This window comes from Kogia breviceps, chromosome 1, assembly GCF_026419965.1.
Source record: "Kogia breviceps isolate mKogBre1 chromosome 1, mKogBre1 haplotype 1, whole genome shotgun sequence".
In the NCBI taxonomy this organism is placed as follows: Eukaryota; Metazoa; Chordata; class Mammalia; order Artiodactyla; family Physeteridae; genus Kogia; species Kogia breviceps.
In genome coordinates this window covers 190,692,504-190,710,347 of record NC_081310.1, presented here as the reverse complement: position 1 = coordinate 190,710,347, position 17,844 = coordinate 190,692,504, and the positions used below count along the sequence as shown (strand labels likewise).

At 45.7% G+C, this 17,844-nt stretch overlaps 2 protein-coding genes across 10 annotated transcripts in view; one reads left to right on the top strand and one right to left on the bottom strand.

Moving 5' to 3' along the window:
- CASP9 (caspase 9) overlaps positions 1 to 11,838 on the bottom strand; it is a 30,517-nt gene extending 18,679 nt beyond the window's left edge. Inside the window, exons 1-3 of one of the 4 annotated variants that reach the window (XM_067016996.1) lie at positions 11,604 to 11,799; positions 8,310 to 8,467; positions 7,811 to 8,207 (exon numbers count right to left, since the gene is read on the bottom strand). In XM_067016996.1, coding sequence (XP_066873097.1) covers positions 7,811 to 8,207; positions 8,310 to 8,321 — 409 coding nt within the window. In that variant the 5' untranslated portion in view covers positions 8,322 to 8,467; positions 11,604 to 11,799. Of the gene's footprint in view, positions 1 to 7,810; positions 8,208 to 8,309; positions 8,468 to 11,603 lie in introns of all 4 variants that reach the window. The other 3 variants (XR_010837338.1, XM_059066632.2, XM_059066621.2) reach the window with 3 other exon arrangements.
- Positions 11,839 to 13,734: 1,896 nt separating this feature from the next.
- DNAJC16 (DnaJ heat shock protein family (Hsp40) member C16) overlaps positions 13,735 to 17,844 on the top strand; it is a 37,767-nt gene continuing 33,657 nt past the window's right edge. For 3 of the 6 annotated variants that reach the window (XM_067016912.1, XM_067016929.1, XM_067016937.1), the window contains exons 1-2: positions 13,780 to 14,087; positions 15,925 to 16,109. In XM_067016912.1, coding sequence (XP_066873013.1) covers positions 15,943 to 16,109 — 167 coding nt within the window. In that variant the 5' untranslated portion in view covers positions 13,780 to 14,087; positions 15,925 to 15,942. Of the gene's footprint in view, positions 14,088 to 15,924; positions 16,110 to 16,800; positions 16,896 to 17,844 lie in introns of all 6 variants that reach the window. The other 3 variants (XM_067016921.1, XM_059066586.2, XM_067016945.1) reach the window with 3 other exon arrangements.

Sequence of the window (17,844 nt, the reverse complement as noted above, 5' to 3'; positions counted from 1 at the left end):
GCAAAAGAAAAAAATTCCTCACATACAAGGGAACCACCTTACAGCTATCAGCAGACTTCTCAGCAGAAACCTTGCCGGCAAGAAGAGAATGGGATGATATATACAATGTGCTCAAAGAAAAAAAATTGCCAGCCAAGAATACTTTACCCAGCCAAGCTGTCCTTCAGGAATGGAAAGACTTTTCCAGGCAAACAAAAGCTGAAGGAGCTCATCACTGCTAGACCTGCCTTACAAGAAATGAAGAAAGAAACTCTTCAGGCTGAAATGAAAGATGCTAATTAGTAACATGGAAACACATGAAAATATAGAACACACTGGTACATAGTCAAAATCAGATACTCTAATACTGTGGTGGTGGAGTGTTAATCACTTAACTCTAGTATAAAGGTTAAAGGACAAAATTATTATATATAACTACTGCTATAATAATTTGTTAATGGATACACAGTATAAAAGATATAAATTGTGACATCAAAAACATAAAATTGGGATTGACAGATTCAACGCAACCCCTATCAAAATCCCAACAACATTTTTCACAGAAATAGAAAAAAAATCCTAAAATTTATATGGAACCAGAAAAGACCCCAAATAGCTAAAGCAATCTTGAGAAAAAAGAGCAAAGCTTGAGGTATCACATTCCCTGATTTTAAATTATATGACAAAGCTATAGTAATCAAAACAGCATGGTATTGTGGGAGGGAGGGTGATGCAAGAGAGAAGAGATATGAGTACATATGTATATGTATAACTGATTCACTTTGTTGTAAAGGAGAAACTAACACACTATTGTAAAACAGTTATACTCCAATAAAGATGTTAAAAAAAAAAAAAAAAAACAGCATGGTATTGACAGAAAAACACACCGATCTATGGACCAGAACTGAGAGCCCAGAAATAAACCCACATATATATGGACAATTAATTTATGACAAATGAGCAAAGAACATACAATTGAGAAAGGAGAGTGTCCTCAATAAATAGTGTTGGGAAAACTGGATATTCACATGCAAAAGAATAAAATTGGACCCCTACCTTACACCATTCACAAAAATCACTCAAAATGGATTAAAGACTTAAATGTGAGACCTGAAACCATAAAACTCCTTGAAGAAAACACAAGACCTTAATGCTAGTCTTGGCGACGATTTTGGGGGATATGACACCAAAAGTACAAGCAACAAAAGCAAAAATCAACAAATGGAACTACATCAAACTACAAAGCTTCTACACAGCAGAAGAAAAAATCAACAAAATGAAAAGGCAACCTACAAAAGGGGAGAAAATATTTGCAAACCGTATATCTGATAAGGATCGATATCCAAAATATATTAAAAACTCATATAACTCAGTAGCAAAAAACCCAAATAATCCAGTTAAAAAATAGGCAGAAGAACTGAATAGACATTTTTCCAAAGAAGACATACAAATGGCCAACAGGTACATGAAAGTTGCTCAACATCACTAATCAGAGAAATGCAAATCAAAACCACAATGAGATAAACCTCATACCTGTTAGAATGGCTATTATTAAAAAGACAAGAAATAACAAACGTTGGCAAGGATGTGGAGAAAAGGGAACCCTTGTGCACTGTTAGTGGAAATGTATATTGGTACAGCCACTATGGACAACAGTATGGAGGTTCCTCAGAAAATCAAAAATAGTTATACTATATGATCCAGCAATTCCACTTCTGGGTATATATCCAAAATAAATGAAACCAGGATCTTGAAGAGCTATCTGCACCCTCATGTTCACTGCAGCATTATTCACAATAGGCATGACACGGAAACAACCCAAGTGTCCATGGAAGGATGAATGGATAAAAAATGTGGTATATATACAATGGAATATTATTAGGCCACAAAAAAGAAGGAAATTCTGCCTCTTGCGATAACATGGATGGACCCTGAGGGCATTATGTTAAATGAAATAAGTCAAACAGAGAAAGACAAATACTATATGATCTCACTCACTAAAAAAGCCAAATTCATAGAAACAGAGAGTAGGATGGTGGTGGCTAGGGGCTGGGGAAATGGGGAGATGTTGGCCAAAGGGTACCACCTTCCAATTTTAAGACGAATACATTCTGAGGATCTAATGTAGAGCATAGTGACTATATTTAACAGTACTGAATTACATAGTTGGAAGTTGCTAAGCAAGTAAATCTTAAATGTTCTCATGACACATAAACAAAAAGTGTTAATTATGTGAGTTGATGGATGTGTTAACTAGCCTTATCGTGGTAATCGTTCCATAATGTATCCATGTATCAAATCATCACCTTAGGCTTACACAATGTTATATGTCAATTATATCTAAATAAAGCTTGAAAAAATTTTTTTACTTTTTACTTAAAAAAAGCGGGGGAATTCCCTGGCAGTTCAGTGGTTAAGACTCCACGCTTCCACTGAAGTGGGTAGGGGTTCGATCCCTGGTCGAGGAACTAAGATCCTGAGTGCTGCATGGCGCGGCCAAAAAAAAAAAGTAAACATTAAAAGAATAAAAATAAGTAAAAAATAAAATAGAAATAAATAAAAAAATTTTAAAGGAACACAAAGCAAAATGGTTGCTCTTGAGAGGTCCATAGGCTACAGGGACATGTAGAAGGAGTAAACGGACAAAGGTACCAAAAGAAAGAGGTAGGGCTTCCCTGGTGGCACAGTGGTTGAGAGTCCGCCTGCCGAGGCAGGGGACACGGGTTCGTGCCCTGGTCCGGGAAGATCCCACATGCCGCGGAGCGGCTGGGCCCGTGAGCCGTGGCCGCTGAGCCTGCGCGTCCGGAGCCTGTGCTCCGCAATGGGAGAGGCCACAACAGTGACAGGCCCGCGTACCACGAAAAAAAAAAAAAAAAAAGCAAAAGAAAGAGGTAGGGAAGCCTCCAGGCAGCAGTCACAGCACTAACAAAGGCAGGGAGGGGTACAAGAGCACGGCACGCTTGGGGACCCTCACGGAGGACGACATGGTCAGATGTACCACGCGTGAAAGCCGTTTTTCCCGAAATGACAGCTCCCGTGGGGACAAGAAGCACATATGGACAAGTGTGTGTGCAAAAGAATCAGTCATAGCCTGAGCATCGCTGGGCATATGCCCATGTCTCCAGCACAAAGAGAAGGGGGGAAGCACATCCTCTCCGCTGCCCAAGGGAAAGAGGGGTAGGTGTCCTAGCGCTGGCCCTTGCCAACTCAGAAATCACAGAAGGAAGCCAACCAGCCAGAGTTCTCACCCGAAGCAAGGCCCCATGTGAAGTCCTTTCCAAGAATGGCTTCACTGACTCCTCGGAGCAGGCCTTGCAGCTGCGAAGGACGGCCATTTATCCCCAGCTGCCAGAGGGGAAGCGGAGACTCAGAGAGCTCAACTGTTAATAGAAGGTGAACACAGTCACCAGCTCCACGGTGAAGGGGCCAGGAGACCAGGTAGGGCTAAAAAGCCAACTTTCAAGAAAGTTTTAGCCCAGGTGAGCAGACAGAGAAGGCCACCATGATGGCCAATTTTATGTTTATGTGTCAGCTTGACTGGCCTACAGGATGCCCAGATATTTGCTTAAACTTTATTTCTGGGTGTGTCTGGGAGGATGTGTCTAGATGAGATGAGCATTTCAACCTCCAGAATAAGTAAACACATCACCCTCCCCACGGTGGGTGGGCACCATCCAATCCGTTGAGGGCCTGAATGGAACAAAAAGGTGGAGGAAGGCAGAATTCACTCACTCTCTGCCTGACTTTGAGCTGGTCATGGGTCTTCGGCCCCCAGAATCGAATGTACAGCATCAGCTCTCTGATTCTCAGGCTTCTGGACTTGGACCAGAAATATACCGTGGGCTTCCCTGGGTCTCTAGGAGAGCAGATTGTGGACCTTTCAGCCTCCACAATCACGTGAGCGAGCCAACTCCTTATAATAAATCTCTTTATACATCCCTGTATCTATATTCTGTTTCTCTGGAGAACCCTGACTCATGCAGCCACCAACAGCTCTCCCAGCCCGCCCCCTGCAAGCGGTCCTGGCTGAGACAAGCAGTGACGAGGCATCATGTCCAAAACTAACAAAGTTAATTTCATTCTGAAGGAAAAGGCACTTCCCACCGAACATCAAAAGACAAAGCCACCCACTCTGGTAAGTCCCCCAAAGCACTGTATTCAATTTCTTTGAGGCACTAACCACAGTGGTGATTAAAGACCCAGCTATGCAGGCATCGATTGAATGTCTGACCCTCCCATGTGAAGGCATGGACTCTGCAGCTTTGTTTAATGCTGCGTCCCCAACACCAGGCTGAGGCCTAGGTCTCAGCAAGTACTCAGTAAATATCTGAGTGAACTAATGAGTAAATGGCACAAAAACAGGAACAAGAAAGAGAATGAGACAATTAGTTCTTTATGAGGCAGGAGATGGAGTGGATCTGGACTTTGCAGCCAGAGTCCCTGGGCTCAAATCCCTTCTCTACCACTTACCAGCTGCGTGACATTGGACGACTTACTCAGTCTCGGGGGCTCTACGGTTCCCATCTGTATTATGGGATAAGAGGAGCAACTACCAACCTCATAGGGCTGCGGTGATGCCTCAGTTCATTAGTACATGTGAGGTACATAAAACCCGACACATTTGGCAACTTAATAAAAGTGAGCTTAGCTATGATTATTACTAACACTCATACTCCAGAGCAGCATGTATATACAACCCCAGCGCTCTTGACATTTTAAGCCAGATTATTCTTTGTTATGGGGCCGTCCTGTGCATTGCAGGATGTTTAGCAGCATTGCTGGCCTCTACCCACTAGATGCCAACAGCACTCACCCACCCTCAGTCGTAACAAACAAGTACGCCTCTAGGCATTGCCAAATGTCTCTTGGGGGGAGGGGAGATTGCCACCCCCCCCCCCCCCCCCCGCCTTGAGAAGCCTTGACCTAGAGCACACTTTCCCATATTAACTTATTAAAGGCTCTGAGAAGTCCAGCTGGTGGCCCTAATCCCACTCATCCACTGGTATGACTATAGAACTATTCCTTTGTGGGTCACCGTGAAACACTCCAGTGCGGTACTTAGGAGCCTCCGGCCCAGCACCTAAAAGGGACACCCATTTAGCAGGTCATGCGTAGATGGGGCAGTCGCTCTAGTAAGCCAGGAGACCAAGGCCCAAGTCCTAGCTCTGACCTTGAACTTGCTTTGTGACTGAGTTGTTCTCAGAGCCCAGCTTCCTCCCCTGTAAATGATAACAGAGGAGCTTGCCCTGTCTACCACTGCACAGAGTGGTTCTGATGACCTGAAAAAGCACTGTGTATCAATATATACATTTTAAAGTGATCTTATTATTGTTATTATCATTTGCCCTTCAGATTTAAGCTCCCACTGGGAAAAAATGTTCACAACAAACAGGAAATAAAATAACTCACACAAGACCAGGAAGCTTTAAGTCAAGACTGTTGGCCCTAAATGACTCAAACTGACATTTCCCACCCCCACCCCCGCCCCAAACAAGATAGCAACAGTTGGACTTTGTATTTTGCCTCCCGCCCTAATGGTAGAATAATAATGCACATGAACAATTCCAGAACTGCTCTTCTTCCCCAGACCCTCAGGACGTACGTTTGTTTTTCTGCGTTAATGAGTCATCCAAAATCATGCAGTTATTCAGCATCGAAAACAGATACCACTTTTTGCCCATCACATAGGAAAAAATGTTAATACTCATTGTTGGCAAGAGTGTGGGAAAATGGTCTCCTTCACTCACGCTGGTGTGATTATAAAATGGCATGGTTTTGAAGTCCAAGTTGGCAGCATCTATCAGATGGGAACAGGTACACTTTAACCCAGAAATTCCATTTCTAGAAACATATCCCCAGTCGGAGATAGATGAACATGCAAGGCCACTGTAGAAACAACACAAATGTCCATTAACAGAGGTTGGATAAATGAAATACAGTGCAAAGTACATGTGAGACCATACAGCGGAGCAGACAATGGGGAAGCCTGGACTGCAGTCCTGTTTCCACATCTCACTAACTATGTGATTTGGGGCAAGTCATTTCTCAGTCTGTCACTCACTTTGCTCAACAGTAAAATGGGGAGTTCCCTGGCGGTCCAGTGCTAGGACTCTGCACTTTCACTGCCGTGGCCTGGGTTCAATCCCTGGCGGGGGAACTAAGATCCTGCAAGCCGAGCGACGCAGCCAAAAAACATAAACAAAACAAACAGTAAATTGGGAAAACTGTAGCACCTACCCTACAAGACAGTTGGTAAGATTAAATTAAATCATTTATTGAGGGGACTTCCCTGGTGGCACAGTGGTTAAGAATCCGCCTGCCAATGCAGGCGACACAGGATCAAGCCCTGGTCCGGGAAGATCCCACATGCCACGGAGCCAACGAAGCCAGTGCTCCACAACTACTGAGCCTGCGCTCTAGAGCCCGCAAACCACAACTGCTGAGCCCACGTGCCACAACTACTGAAGACCGCACGCCTAGAGCCCATGCTCCCCAACACAGAGGAGCCACCACAGTGAGAAGCCTGTGCACCGCAGTGAAGAGTAGGCCCTGCGCACCGCAACTAGAGAAAGCCCACGTGCAGCAACAAAGACCCAATGCAGCCAAAAATAAATAAACAAATAAATATAATAAATCATTTCTTGAGCACTCCAAACACGCCTTGCAAAAAGTAAGCACTCAGTAAGGTTAACCATTACTACTACTATTATTACTAGCATCCATGCAATGGCCCACTAGGCATCCATGAAAAAGGATGTGCTGGATCTCCATGTGCTGCTATGGAGACGAAGCCCTAACAAAACCCCACGTGTCCATCAACAAGAGACGGTTAAATAAATTGTGGATGATTCAGAATAAGAACTACCTTGTAATGGAAAAGAACTAACTACTGATATGCGCAACCACATGAATGAATTTCACAAACATAATGATGGCAAGAGAAGCCAGACTCAGAGAGTACATAGGATTTCATTTATATAGAAGTTCAAGGACAAGCAAAAGGGATCTATGACAACGGAGCTCAGAATAGTGATTCCCTTGGACGGGGTAAGAGTGGGAATAGACTGGAAAGAGGTACAAGAGAGTGTTATAGGACACCAGAATGTTCTATGTCTGTTTTCTGTTTTGTTTCGTTTAAATTCCTTAAGTAGAAAATGCAATTTTTTAATTTAATTTTATTTTTTAATATAGCAGATTCTTATTAGTTATCTATTTTACACATATTAATGTATATATGTCAATCCCAATCCCCCAATGCATCTCACCACCACAACCCCCCACCACCCCCATAGAATGTTCTGTGTCTTCATGATCTGGGGTTTGATTATCTGTGTGTACACATAGGTAAAAATCATCCAGCTGCACTCTTTGGATTCCTGCATTTTACTAGATGCAGCTTTGTGGCCTTGGGTGATGATTTAACCTCCCTGAGCCTCCGTTTCCCGTGCCTTGGGGGGGTTGTTGTGAGGGAAGGAGGTAAGGGTATGTACGGTGCCTGCTTGGGGCAGACTCTTAACAGGCTGCTGCCTCCCTCCTGCCCCCAGGCCTGGGCTAGTCCACAACACCCACCTGGACCCAAAGGCAAATCCTAAACAATAGCTTGATCTGGAAATACCGATCAAAACCTGCAACATCCAAAACAGACTTCAACACATGCTTTTCAGAGCAGGGGCTCTACTGAAGACCTACCAGAACAGTACACCCATCCCCTACGAGTACTCAGAAAGACAACACCAAAATTAAATTAAACCTCACCCTACCCAGCTGTACCACTGGTCACTCTTCAATGATCGCTCAGTACACCCACCCACCACCCACTCTTGGTACTCACAGATTTCACTGAATCCTCCAGAACCAATGTCCACTGGCCTGGGTGCCTCTGGTCTGAGAACCTCGGGCCTGAGCTTGGCTGGCCAGAGCTCCTCAGGCCCCAGCACCACTGGAGCGAGTTTTCCTTGGCTCGGCTTCGATGGATCCCGCTTCGCCCCTCTCAGCTCCTTTGGTTTGAGGCTCACTGGTCCGAGCACCACAGGCTTGAGGTCCAGGGGTCTGATGGCCTCTGGATCCTGCTTTGCTGCTTGTCTACTGGTTCTCAGTAACGAAGCCAGAGTGTCCTGGCCTGTGTCCTCTAAGCAGGAGATGAACAAAGGAAGGGCCTGACTCCCTCGGGTCTCTAGATCTATGATCAGCTGCCTGGCCTGATCTCGCCGAGACCCAGAGCCTGCCCGCTGTTTGGAAAGAAAGACATGGCACTATTATCCACGTTCCTTCCTGTGAATCTCACCCTGTCCCCCCATTCCCCATCTACCTAAGTCTAAACAATCAGGCACCTCCGCAAACATTGAGCCTGTAGTTGCACTGAGCGTGTGCCACCTGCCAGTCTTTATCTCTTCAATCAGTACGTTGGAGGTGTCTGCGGGGTGCCCAGCACCGTGCCAAGTGCTGAAAATGCAGCAGCAAAGCGTCGCAGTCTTCAGGGACCAAACGTCTAGAGGGGGATGTGAACAGACACATCAACGACACAGCAAAGAGAGAAGTGACAGAAGGGAAAGCACGTGGGGCTGGAAGGGTGCAGGGGCACTCAACTCAGCCTTGGGGCATCAGGGAAGTCTCCAGGAGGGGCTATCTTAGCTGAGACCCCAGGGAACATTAGGAAGTGAGTAGTGAATTCAGAGTAATGAGAGACATAAGGGGGAAGACAAAGTGAGAGTGGAGACCTTTGCACCACTGTGTCAAGAAAGCTGTGGAAGCCACTGAAGAGTTTTAAGAAGGGAGTGATGGGGACTTCCCTGGTAGGCCAGTGGCTAAGGCTCCGCACTCCCAATGCAGGGGGCCCAGGTTCAACGTCTGGTCAGGGAACTAGATCCCACATGCCACAACTAGGAGTTCACATGCTGCAACTAAAAGTTCCCGCAAGCCGCAACGAAGATCCCGAGTGACGAAACTAAGAGCCAGCGCAGCCAAATAAATAAACAAATAAAAAGAAGGGAGTGACAGAGTCAGATGCCTTTTAAAAAATCAACCTGGGACTTCCCTGGTGGCGCAGTGATTAAGAATCCGCCTGCCCATGCAGGGGACACGGGTTCAATCCCTGGTCCGGGAAGATCCCACATGCCGCAGAGCAACTAAGCCCAAGTGCCACAACTACTGAGCCTGTGCTCTAGAGCCCACGAGCCACAACTACTGAGCCTGCGTGCCACAACTACTGAAGCCCGCGCGCCTAGAGCCCATGCTCCGCAACAAGAGAAGCCATCGCAATGAGAAACCCGTGCACTGCAATGAAGAGTAGCCCCCGCTCGCTGCCACTAGAGAAAGCCCATGCGCAGCAACAAAAACCTGTCACAGACAAAAATAAATAAATTTATTTTTAAATTAAAAATAAATAAATAATAAAAATTTAAAAATCATCCTGGGGGTAGGGTGTACAATGGCAGGGAGTGGGCCATAGCCAAGTCAGGTGGTGGCAGAGACTTTGCAGCTGGAATGGAGAAAAGCGAGAGGACACACCAGAGAAATAAGGAGTGGAAATTGACAAGACTTGGGCATTGATTGGGTGGACTGTGAAGTTGCAGGAATGGTCCAGGTTGACAGGTGTCAGGATGGTGGTACCAGGCAATGAGACGGGGATCTGGTTATCTGCTGGTTGTCCTTTGAGGCCCAGCTCTGGGCAAGTTCCACAGGGATAAGACACCACCCTGTCCTCAAATATCCTACAGTAGCATGGTCCAAGAGAACTTTCCATGATAATGGAAATGTTATCTGTGCTGTCCAATATGGCAGTCATCAGCTACATGTGGCTACTGAGAACTTGGGTCATATGACTGAGGACCTGCATTTTTGTTCAGTTTTAATTACTTTATATTTACATTTAAATAGCCACATGTGCTTAATGGTTCCTATATTGAATAGCACAGACCTATACTATCATTGAGAAGGTAATTCTCATTAGAAAATTAGCTGCATGTCTACTTCTCTGCAAGTAAATCGTGGTGTTTTGGTTTCTCTCAACATTTACTGAACACTCACAGACACTGTGTTAAATGCATCATTTCATTTAGTCCTCCTCAACAACCTTAAGGGGTTAAATTACAATTATCCTCACCTTATGGATGAAAGAAACTAAGCCTAAGAAAGGTGCTGCAACTTGCTAATATGTAACAAAGCCAGGATGACAGCCCAGATCCATGTGGTTCCACCATACTAGGGGTGGCAAAATGGTGGCCCATTGTTCATAAGACATTCTTTAAAAATTCCGAATTTGTTGCTAACATTTTTTTTTATATTGGAGTATAGTTGATTAACAATGTTGTGTTAGTTTCAGGTGTACAGCAAAGTGATTCTGCTATACATGTACATGTACAAGTATCTATTCTTTCTCAAATTATTTTCCCCTTTAGGTTATTACAGAATATTGAGAAGAGTTCCCTGTGCTATTTTTGCTAACATTTAAAATCAGGGAACTCGACATCGAAATCAAGATTTCCAGCTTCTCGGGAATTCCCTGGTGGTCCAGTGGTTAAGACTCCGTGCTTTCACTGCCAAGGGCCTGGGTTTGATCCCTGATCAGGGAACTAAGATTCCACAAGCCACACAGCACAGCCCAAAAAAAAAAAAAAACCCTAACCTGGCAACACTGGACCAGCATTCTGGTTTATGACTCCTGTGAATGTACCTGATGGCAAGGGCATGGCCTCAAATCATTTCCACTCCTCAGTACACAGCAGATGCTCATAAGACTACTTTTAATATTATTATTCATTGGCAATTTTCCATATGATATTTATCCTATTAAAGACTTCCTCACTGGATCTGGCCAAGTTCCTGGATGATGCAGAAACTGGCCTGCAAGCAGCCCACAGGGCACTGTGCAAGGGCCTCTAGGAACCCAAACACTCCCACTGTATCTTGTAAAAAATACCTCCTGTTCCCTCCTGACCTCACAGGCCTGTGAGGAGAGTCAAATAAGACAAAGACATGACAGTGCTTTTAAAGAGAACCTCAAATTGACTTTATTATTCTCTTCATTACCTGCAGTAGGCCCCTCATCTCCAAACCCCGTAACTCATGAGGGGCTGGCCAAGGAGGACAGGGCACAGCCAGCTACCATATGATGTGCCCTCACGCTGTGCCTGAGACTTTACGGTTTCACACCCGTTATCTCTTTTAGCCCTCAGGGCAATACTGCTGTTGTCCCCACTTCACAGCCCAGGACACTGCGGATCGAAGAGGAAACAGTGTCAGGCAGTCTGACCGCCCAAATGGGTTTCCTGAACCTCCACGTTAGAGGAGGAAAAAACAGTACACCGCTGCAGCAGCTAACGGTGTACTCTGATGGTGCAGGGCGTGGAATCGCTTTAGCAAGCCCTCGAAAAGGCGTTTGGGGTTGTTTGGTTCCTCTGGGCAATTTAGTGGGCTCGTCGCCCTGCGGGAAAACGGGGTTCCCGAAAGGGAGTGGGTACTGCGTGGCACAGACGCGAGAGGAGAGGGCGGAAGCTCGGCCATTAAGTCACGGTGTGGCTTCAGCAACCCTCTCCGCGCGGCCTCGCTGTCCCCATCTGTGACCTGAAGTGTGCGTGGCGCGGGAAGCTGGGGGCGCCGGCTGGGAGGAGGTGTGGAGGCCGCACCTGGATGTCCTCGATCATGTCGGGGGTGAAGAGCTCGCGATTCAGCAGATTGTCCCAGAGCGCGGCCACCTGCAGCTCGCTGACCAGCCGCACCCGGCACTGCCGCAGGACCCGCCGGTCAGCCTCGTCCATGTCGGGCAGACGGCACAGGCCCCGGACGCCTCTGACCGCTTCCGGGTTTCGGCCGCCGAGCCCCGCCCTCTCCCCAGGACCTGCCGGGGGATCTACCACCGCGTTCCGCCCCGCCCACATCTCCCCACTCCCCTGGGTCACGCCCCCAGGCACCGCCCTCGAAACCCACCCCCGCGTTACTGCACCGCCCCCAGTCCCCGCCACCTCACAACCTCTAGCCCATTCGGCTCCGCCCCCGCGCCCCGCCACGCCCGCAGGGCGCGACCCTCCCCCCCAGGGCACACCCGCGCAGCTCCGTCAAGGGCCCCTGCCGGAATTCATTACCACTTCGCTTTCGCAGAGACTCGAAGTGGGTTACTCTTCTAGTAAGAGAGACTGTCATGCCTGGAGCCATGGTCTGTCCCGCCCCATTCGACCCCCTCCGGGGCATGATTCCCCTCTAGCCCCCTGCCCTGCCCCCAATGAAACCATAAGTCTCCGCCCCGTGCCCAGATATCCTGGTTTACTTTGCCAAACTTGTCTCATGCAACCAAGCCCACCTTATAGGTCTCCCATTCCCCTCTTCCCTCCCTCCCACCCTAGAACCTCCCACAAAGAAAAAAACCGGCAGAAATCTTGTCCTCTGAACAATCAGTTTGTACGGCTCATTTCCTCATTTCAGAAATTGCTCCTATGTCAACTGTATTTCAATTTTTAAAAAATTGTGCTAGCCACTTTACGTTGTATTACCTCATTTCTCCCTGACTACCATCCTACCAGGATGATAGTCTTTTCCTCCATTTTCCAGATGTGGACGCTGGGGCTGTAGGAAGTGAAGTCACTGTTCAAGATCACAGAGGTAGTAAGTGGCAGAGGCGGGTAGGATTTAAACCTGAGCCCAACTCAAGGTCCACGCACAACCGGGAATCCACTTTAGAATGTATTCTCTTGAGCAGTGAAACCTCAGCCCCATTCATTCATTTATTCCCGAATATTTATTGAGATCCTATCTGTGCCAAGGTCTCTAGAGGCACCAAGAATATAGAGACGAACAAAACAGACTTTTAAAGGCCTGCTTTTATTTATTTATTTTAGGCTGTGTCGGGTTTTCGTTGCAGCGCGCGGGCTTTCTCTAGTTGCAGCAAGCAGGGGCTACTCTTTGTTGCAGTGCGCAGGCTTCTCATTTCGGTGGCTTCTCTTGTTGCGGAGCACAGGCTCTAGGCGTGCGGGCTCTAGGGCTCATGGGCTTCAGCAGTTGTAGCGCGTGGGCTCAGTAGTTGTGGCTGACGGGCTCTAGCGCGCAGGCTCAGCAGTTGTGGCGCATGGACTTAGTTTTTCCACGTCGTGTGGGATCTTCCCACACCAGGGATCAAACCTGTGTCCCCTACATTGGCAGGTGGATTCTTAACCACTACGCCACCAGGGAAGTCTGAAAAGCCCTGCTTTTAGGTGCTTACATTCCAGTGGGAGGAGACAGATTATAAACAATATAAATAAATAAAAGATACAGTATGTTAGATAGTGATAAATGCAAAGGAGATAAAGACTGAATAAGCAGGGCAGGAGGACATGAAATCTCTTTCTTTATATCCCCTAGGAACCTATGTCATTGGCTCAATGAAAGTTTACCTCACTCACTTGTGCCTCTCTTCCACCGCCCCCACCAGCATCACCATACACATATCCCTTCCCCGTGCTTAGGACAGGACCTGGTACATTCTAGAGTGGAGATCGCTTTTTGGTATATAGGATTAGGAGTCCTGGATAGTAAGCCTTGGCCAAGTCCCTGCCCCGTCTCTGGGTCTCAATATCCCCCATCAGGATACGGTGGAGTTGGACTAGAAACGATCCCTAAGGTCCCTTCCAACTCTGACGCTCTAGGATTCTATGAATAGTGTTAAAGAGAATATAGGGACCAGCGACTGCTTCCCCACCCCAGCAACTGTTGCTAGACAAGGGCCATCTCCTGGTAGAAGTGGAAACTCCTCCCTGGATAGGGGAAGTGTTTTGGCATCCCATCATGCATCGCGACTTCGCCTCGCTAGGAGGCACGTTTTAGCCTCTTTGGTCGCAACCATCCTTTGGGATCCAGCCGGAGCGCGAGCTTCGTTCCTATGACAACCGCGCCAGGTCCACGCGCAGACGGCGGGTGGCAAGGGTCAAAACAGATTCTCAAAGTTGAAGCCCTAGAACAGTTCAGCCCGCGCCTTTGGTGTGCCGGGCCTTTAAGTATCACGTGACTGCCCTCCGGCTCGTTCCTCCTCTTTCCCCTCCCCAGGCCCGGGCGAGCACTGGTGTGGACCGGAGGGTCTCGGCCCCGCGGAGTAACTGGAGCACGGACGGTGCAGCCGGTTAGGACGGTTCCCTTTCCAGGTAACTACTTCCCGGCGTGACGCGCGGAGCCGCAGACGCGGCGGGGCCCGGCGGGCTCAGGGATCTCCCGTCAGTTCCTCCTCGTTCCGGGTCCCCGCTGGGCCCCGGGGGAACCCGGAGCCGATAGGGCCTGGCCCAGGGTTCTCGGGGGCGGCGAGGGATGCGGCTGTCTCCTGGAGGGTTGCGACCTCCGGCGGGAGCTCGAGGCGGGGCTCATAGCTAACCATGTCTCTGGGACCGGCTGCCTGGTCCGGGGTATACTGCCCGAGGGCGATAGCCTACCTGTTGGGCAGGTTGTTTCCTGCCTTGAGGCAGGCACCGTCGAGCTGTCAGCAAAAGAACACAGCCCCCCGGCACTTGGGCCTTCTAAGTGGAGGCGACTGACACAGTTGAATAAGGCACTGGTTGCACTGCATGGTAGAAAAAATAATGGCAGTAAATACCGCTTATTGGCTGCTGACCCCGTGCTCAGTAAATCCTTTACATACGTTTAACTCCCATTTTGATCCTTTCAAGGTGGTATTATTTACCCCCATTTTATGAAGGAGGACATGAGGCTTAGCAAGTTTTAAGTAATTTGTCCAAGGTCATAAAGTGGTAGAGGACAGATCCCAATGTTAGTCTGATTCCAGAGTCCATGTGCTTAATTAGTAGCTGCATCACCTTCTCAATTTTTAGCGTGCTGTATGTGTTTTGTAAGAGAATAGGTTATAGATTGCCTTTACAGTAAAAGAAACTGGTTTGTTTTAGGATTTTATTCAGCACGCTTGCAGTCTTAAGCAGTGGCCATCAGATTAGTCAATTTCTTGAGGATTTAGACTCCCACTTGTCAAAATCCACAATGTTACAGCTTTGCCTCCCTTAAGTAAGATGTCATATTAGATACTTGATCCTTAAAATTTTAGTGATTTGTGAGAAACCAAGATAAATATAGCCCTTGAAAAATCATTGTGTGATATCCCAAAATCATACTCCTGGAGTGTAAATGTCCCTGCAGTACAGCAGTACCTTGTTCATTTACCAGCCAGGATTATTTCCAAAATCCACAGTGAATTCAGTCACTAGACTCACCAGAGTTGGAGCTTTAACACTTGAAGACCATGCCTGGTCTACGATCTTTGCCATTAATCCCCCTTCACGTGGCAAACTAAAATTTTTCTCACCACTTTTTTTCATCCGAGGTCTCCATTTGTAATGACAGTATTGCTAGTGATTAAAGAACAGCTTCTTATTTTTCTTGTTTGAATGGGCATGGTAAGAAAGAATAGAATTGGGGCTCACAAAGTTGGAACTGCAGTTTTTTTAGAGTATTTCACTTTCGTTCTTATACTTTTTTAACTCCCAAGAACATCACAACTGTCTCATTTTGTAGTTTTGCACATGGTAAATCTTAAGATTTCATGAATTTGTTTAGCGTGTGCTCAGTGAGGTATTCTCTAACCACATATTTTAAGTTTAAACTATTATTGTCAGAATAAGTGAAATAGTGTATTTGAGATGTAGTTGCCTTGATTTCCCTGTGTATGTTTTCCCATGTTTGCTTATTATTTCTTCTTCTCATTCATTTTCAGTCATTTCTGAAGCTTTTCTAATACAAGGATTTTGGAGAGTTGCTATTCTTATTGCTCATCTCTTCATCTATAATAGTTCTTATTTGTGATATTCAAAAATAGTAGCAAGATTGTTCATTTAAGAAGATGTGGTCAAACAGCTTGGCACTTTTCCTGCAAAATATCTTTTGTTTTGTTTTTCATCTGTATATCTTATACCTTTACCTAGAAAGCAAGACTCTCCAGATTTCTACCACTAAAACTTACTGCCTCTTCAATCATTTCAGCTCTGGAAAGGAAGAGAAATGGAAGTGAAAAAGTTGAGCATTTCCTGGCAGTTCTTGATAGTTCTGGTTCTGATCCTGCAAATTCTGTCTGCGTTGGATTTTGACCCATACAGAGTCCTAGGGGTCAGCCGAACAGCCAGTCAGGCTGACATTAAAAAGGCTTATAAGAAGCTCGCCCGGGAATGGTAGGTGAAACAAAGAAATAGCAGTTTAAAATAAGCTAAGCAGTTTTAGCAGGAGAATGAAGCCGAAATTATGGTTAGCTTTTATTTGTCTCTGTTTCTATGTTCATTAAATATATAATATATATTTGTCTAACGTATTTTATGTGGGAGGACTTATATTCGTATGATTCTAGAATTTTTAGTGATGAGATCCAAAGCCTCTGTTACTATGAAACCCCCTGTTAGGAATTCTTTGGCTTAAAGAATTGCCTTGATACTGTTCACTTATTTAATGTTAAAGTAAGTAGGAGGAACTTTAATAAATATATTTTTTAATATATATTATATAAATTTTATATATATATATATATACTATATATATAGTCAAGAGTGGATAAGCTACCCTTCTCATGATTCATAAAGTAACTCTTTATGAGTGCCGTTGCTAAAGGGAACACTATCCAGTCCTATTGTCTAGGTTATTAATTTTCAAGCTTTCAAAAAAATTTTATAGTAAGAGCTTTTTGCCCCCAATTTAGTAAGAATATTCAGGAACTGAGTACATTACTTTAAAAAATTATCACATAGAAAAATCTTAATTTTACCTGTAGACATTGTATATGCTAGGGAATAAGCAAGTGTTTGTCATTTAGCAGGATAGCAATAAATTTAAACCTCATTTTGGACAAACATCATCGGTTTCTTCCACCAGTGCCTTGGACATGACGCAGTAGAAGTGCTAGATTATATAGCTGGAGGGAAGCAACAGGAGGAAAGGATGGTGAGGACACAGGCGACTCAAGCTGGGTGAGCCAACCAGAAGTAAGGGAAGAAAGTTTGGGAAGGGAGCCATCATCAAGTACCTGCTGCATCCTAGGCTCCAGGTTCTCTGCTGTTTGTCTCATTTAAACCTTATAATTACCCTCTGAGGGTGGATATTGCTGTCCCTGTTTTTCGGGTGAGGAACTAGGCTCCCAGTCGGTAAGTCTGTATTACCTGTGGGTTCCATAGGTTGACCTTCTGCACCAGCAGGTAGTTTACTGCGGTTTTCTTTTTTGATCATTTACCCATCTGGGCAGAAGTGAGAGTGAGTGGGTTAGTGTCTGGGTGGGTAGGAAGTTATGCAGGAGCAGAGCTGCCACGTGCAGATGATACCACAGGCTGCGCATGACTCTGCCTGACACCATTTTTCTTCAGTGAGAGATGCGTCTTAGTGTTCAGTTGCTTGCAGTAAAGGTGAAAGATAGTTTAAAATATACTTCTGAATGTTTTGAATATGTAACTATCTTAGACCGTATTCATATCATGAGGAACCCAGAATTGGATACTAAAAACACAATCTCTGATTATGCATGGCCTCTTTCCAGGGAGTCTACAGCAAAGTTGCTTTCTTTTCTACATCATTTCAGACTCTTGCCTCTCTGTATTTAAAGCAAAATACATAAATCTGCAATTCATAAGGTAACAACATTCTTTTAGACACAGTATGGCCTTTGAATTAATTCACAAGGTAGCAATATTCTTTTGGACAGGATATGGCCTTTGACAAAACTTGAAAGCAGAAATGATAGTTTGGTTATGTGGGATCTATTAAAATGTACAGCTTTGACTTTTCTATCTTCCAGAGCTAAAAAGGGTGTTATGATATTAATTAAATAAATCATATGCTTCTCGTCCTTAATTAGAGTCTCTCTAGGCATAATATGTCACCATAGAAATAAATAAACTATGATCCAATGAAAGTCTAAAATTTTAC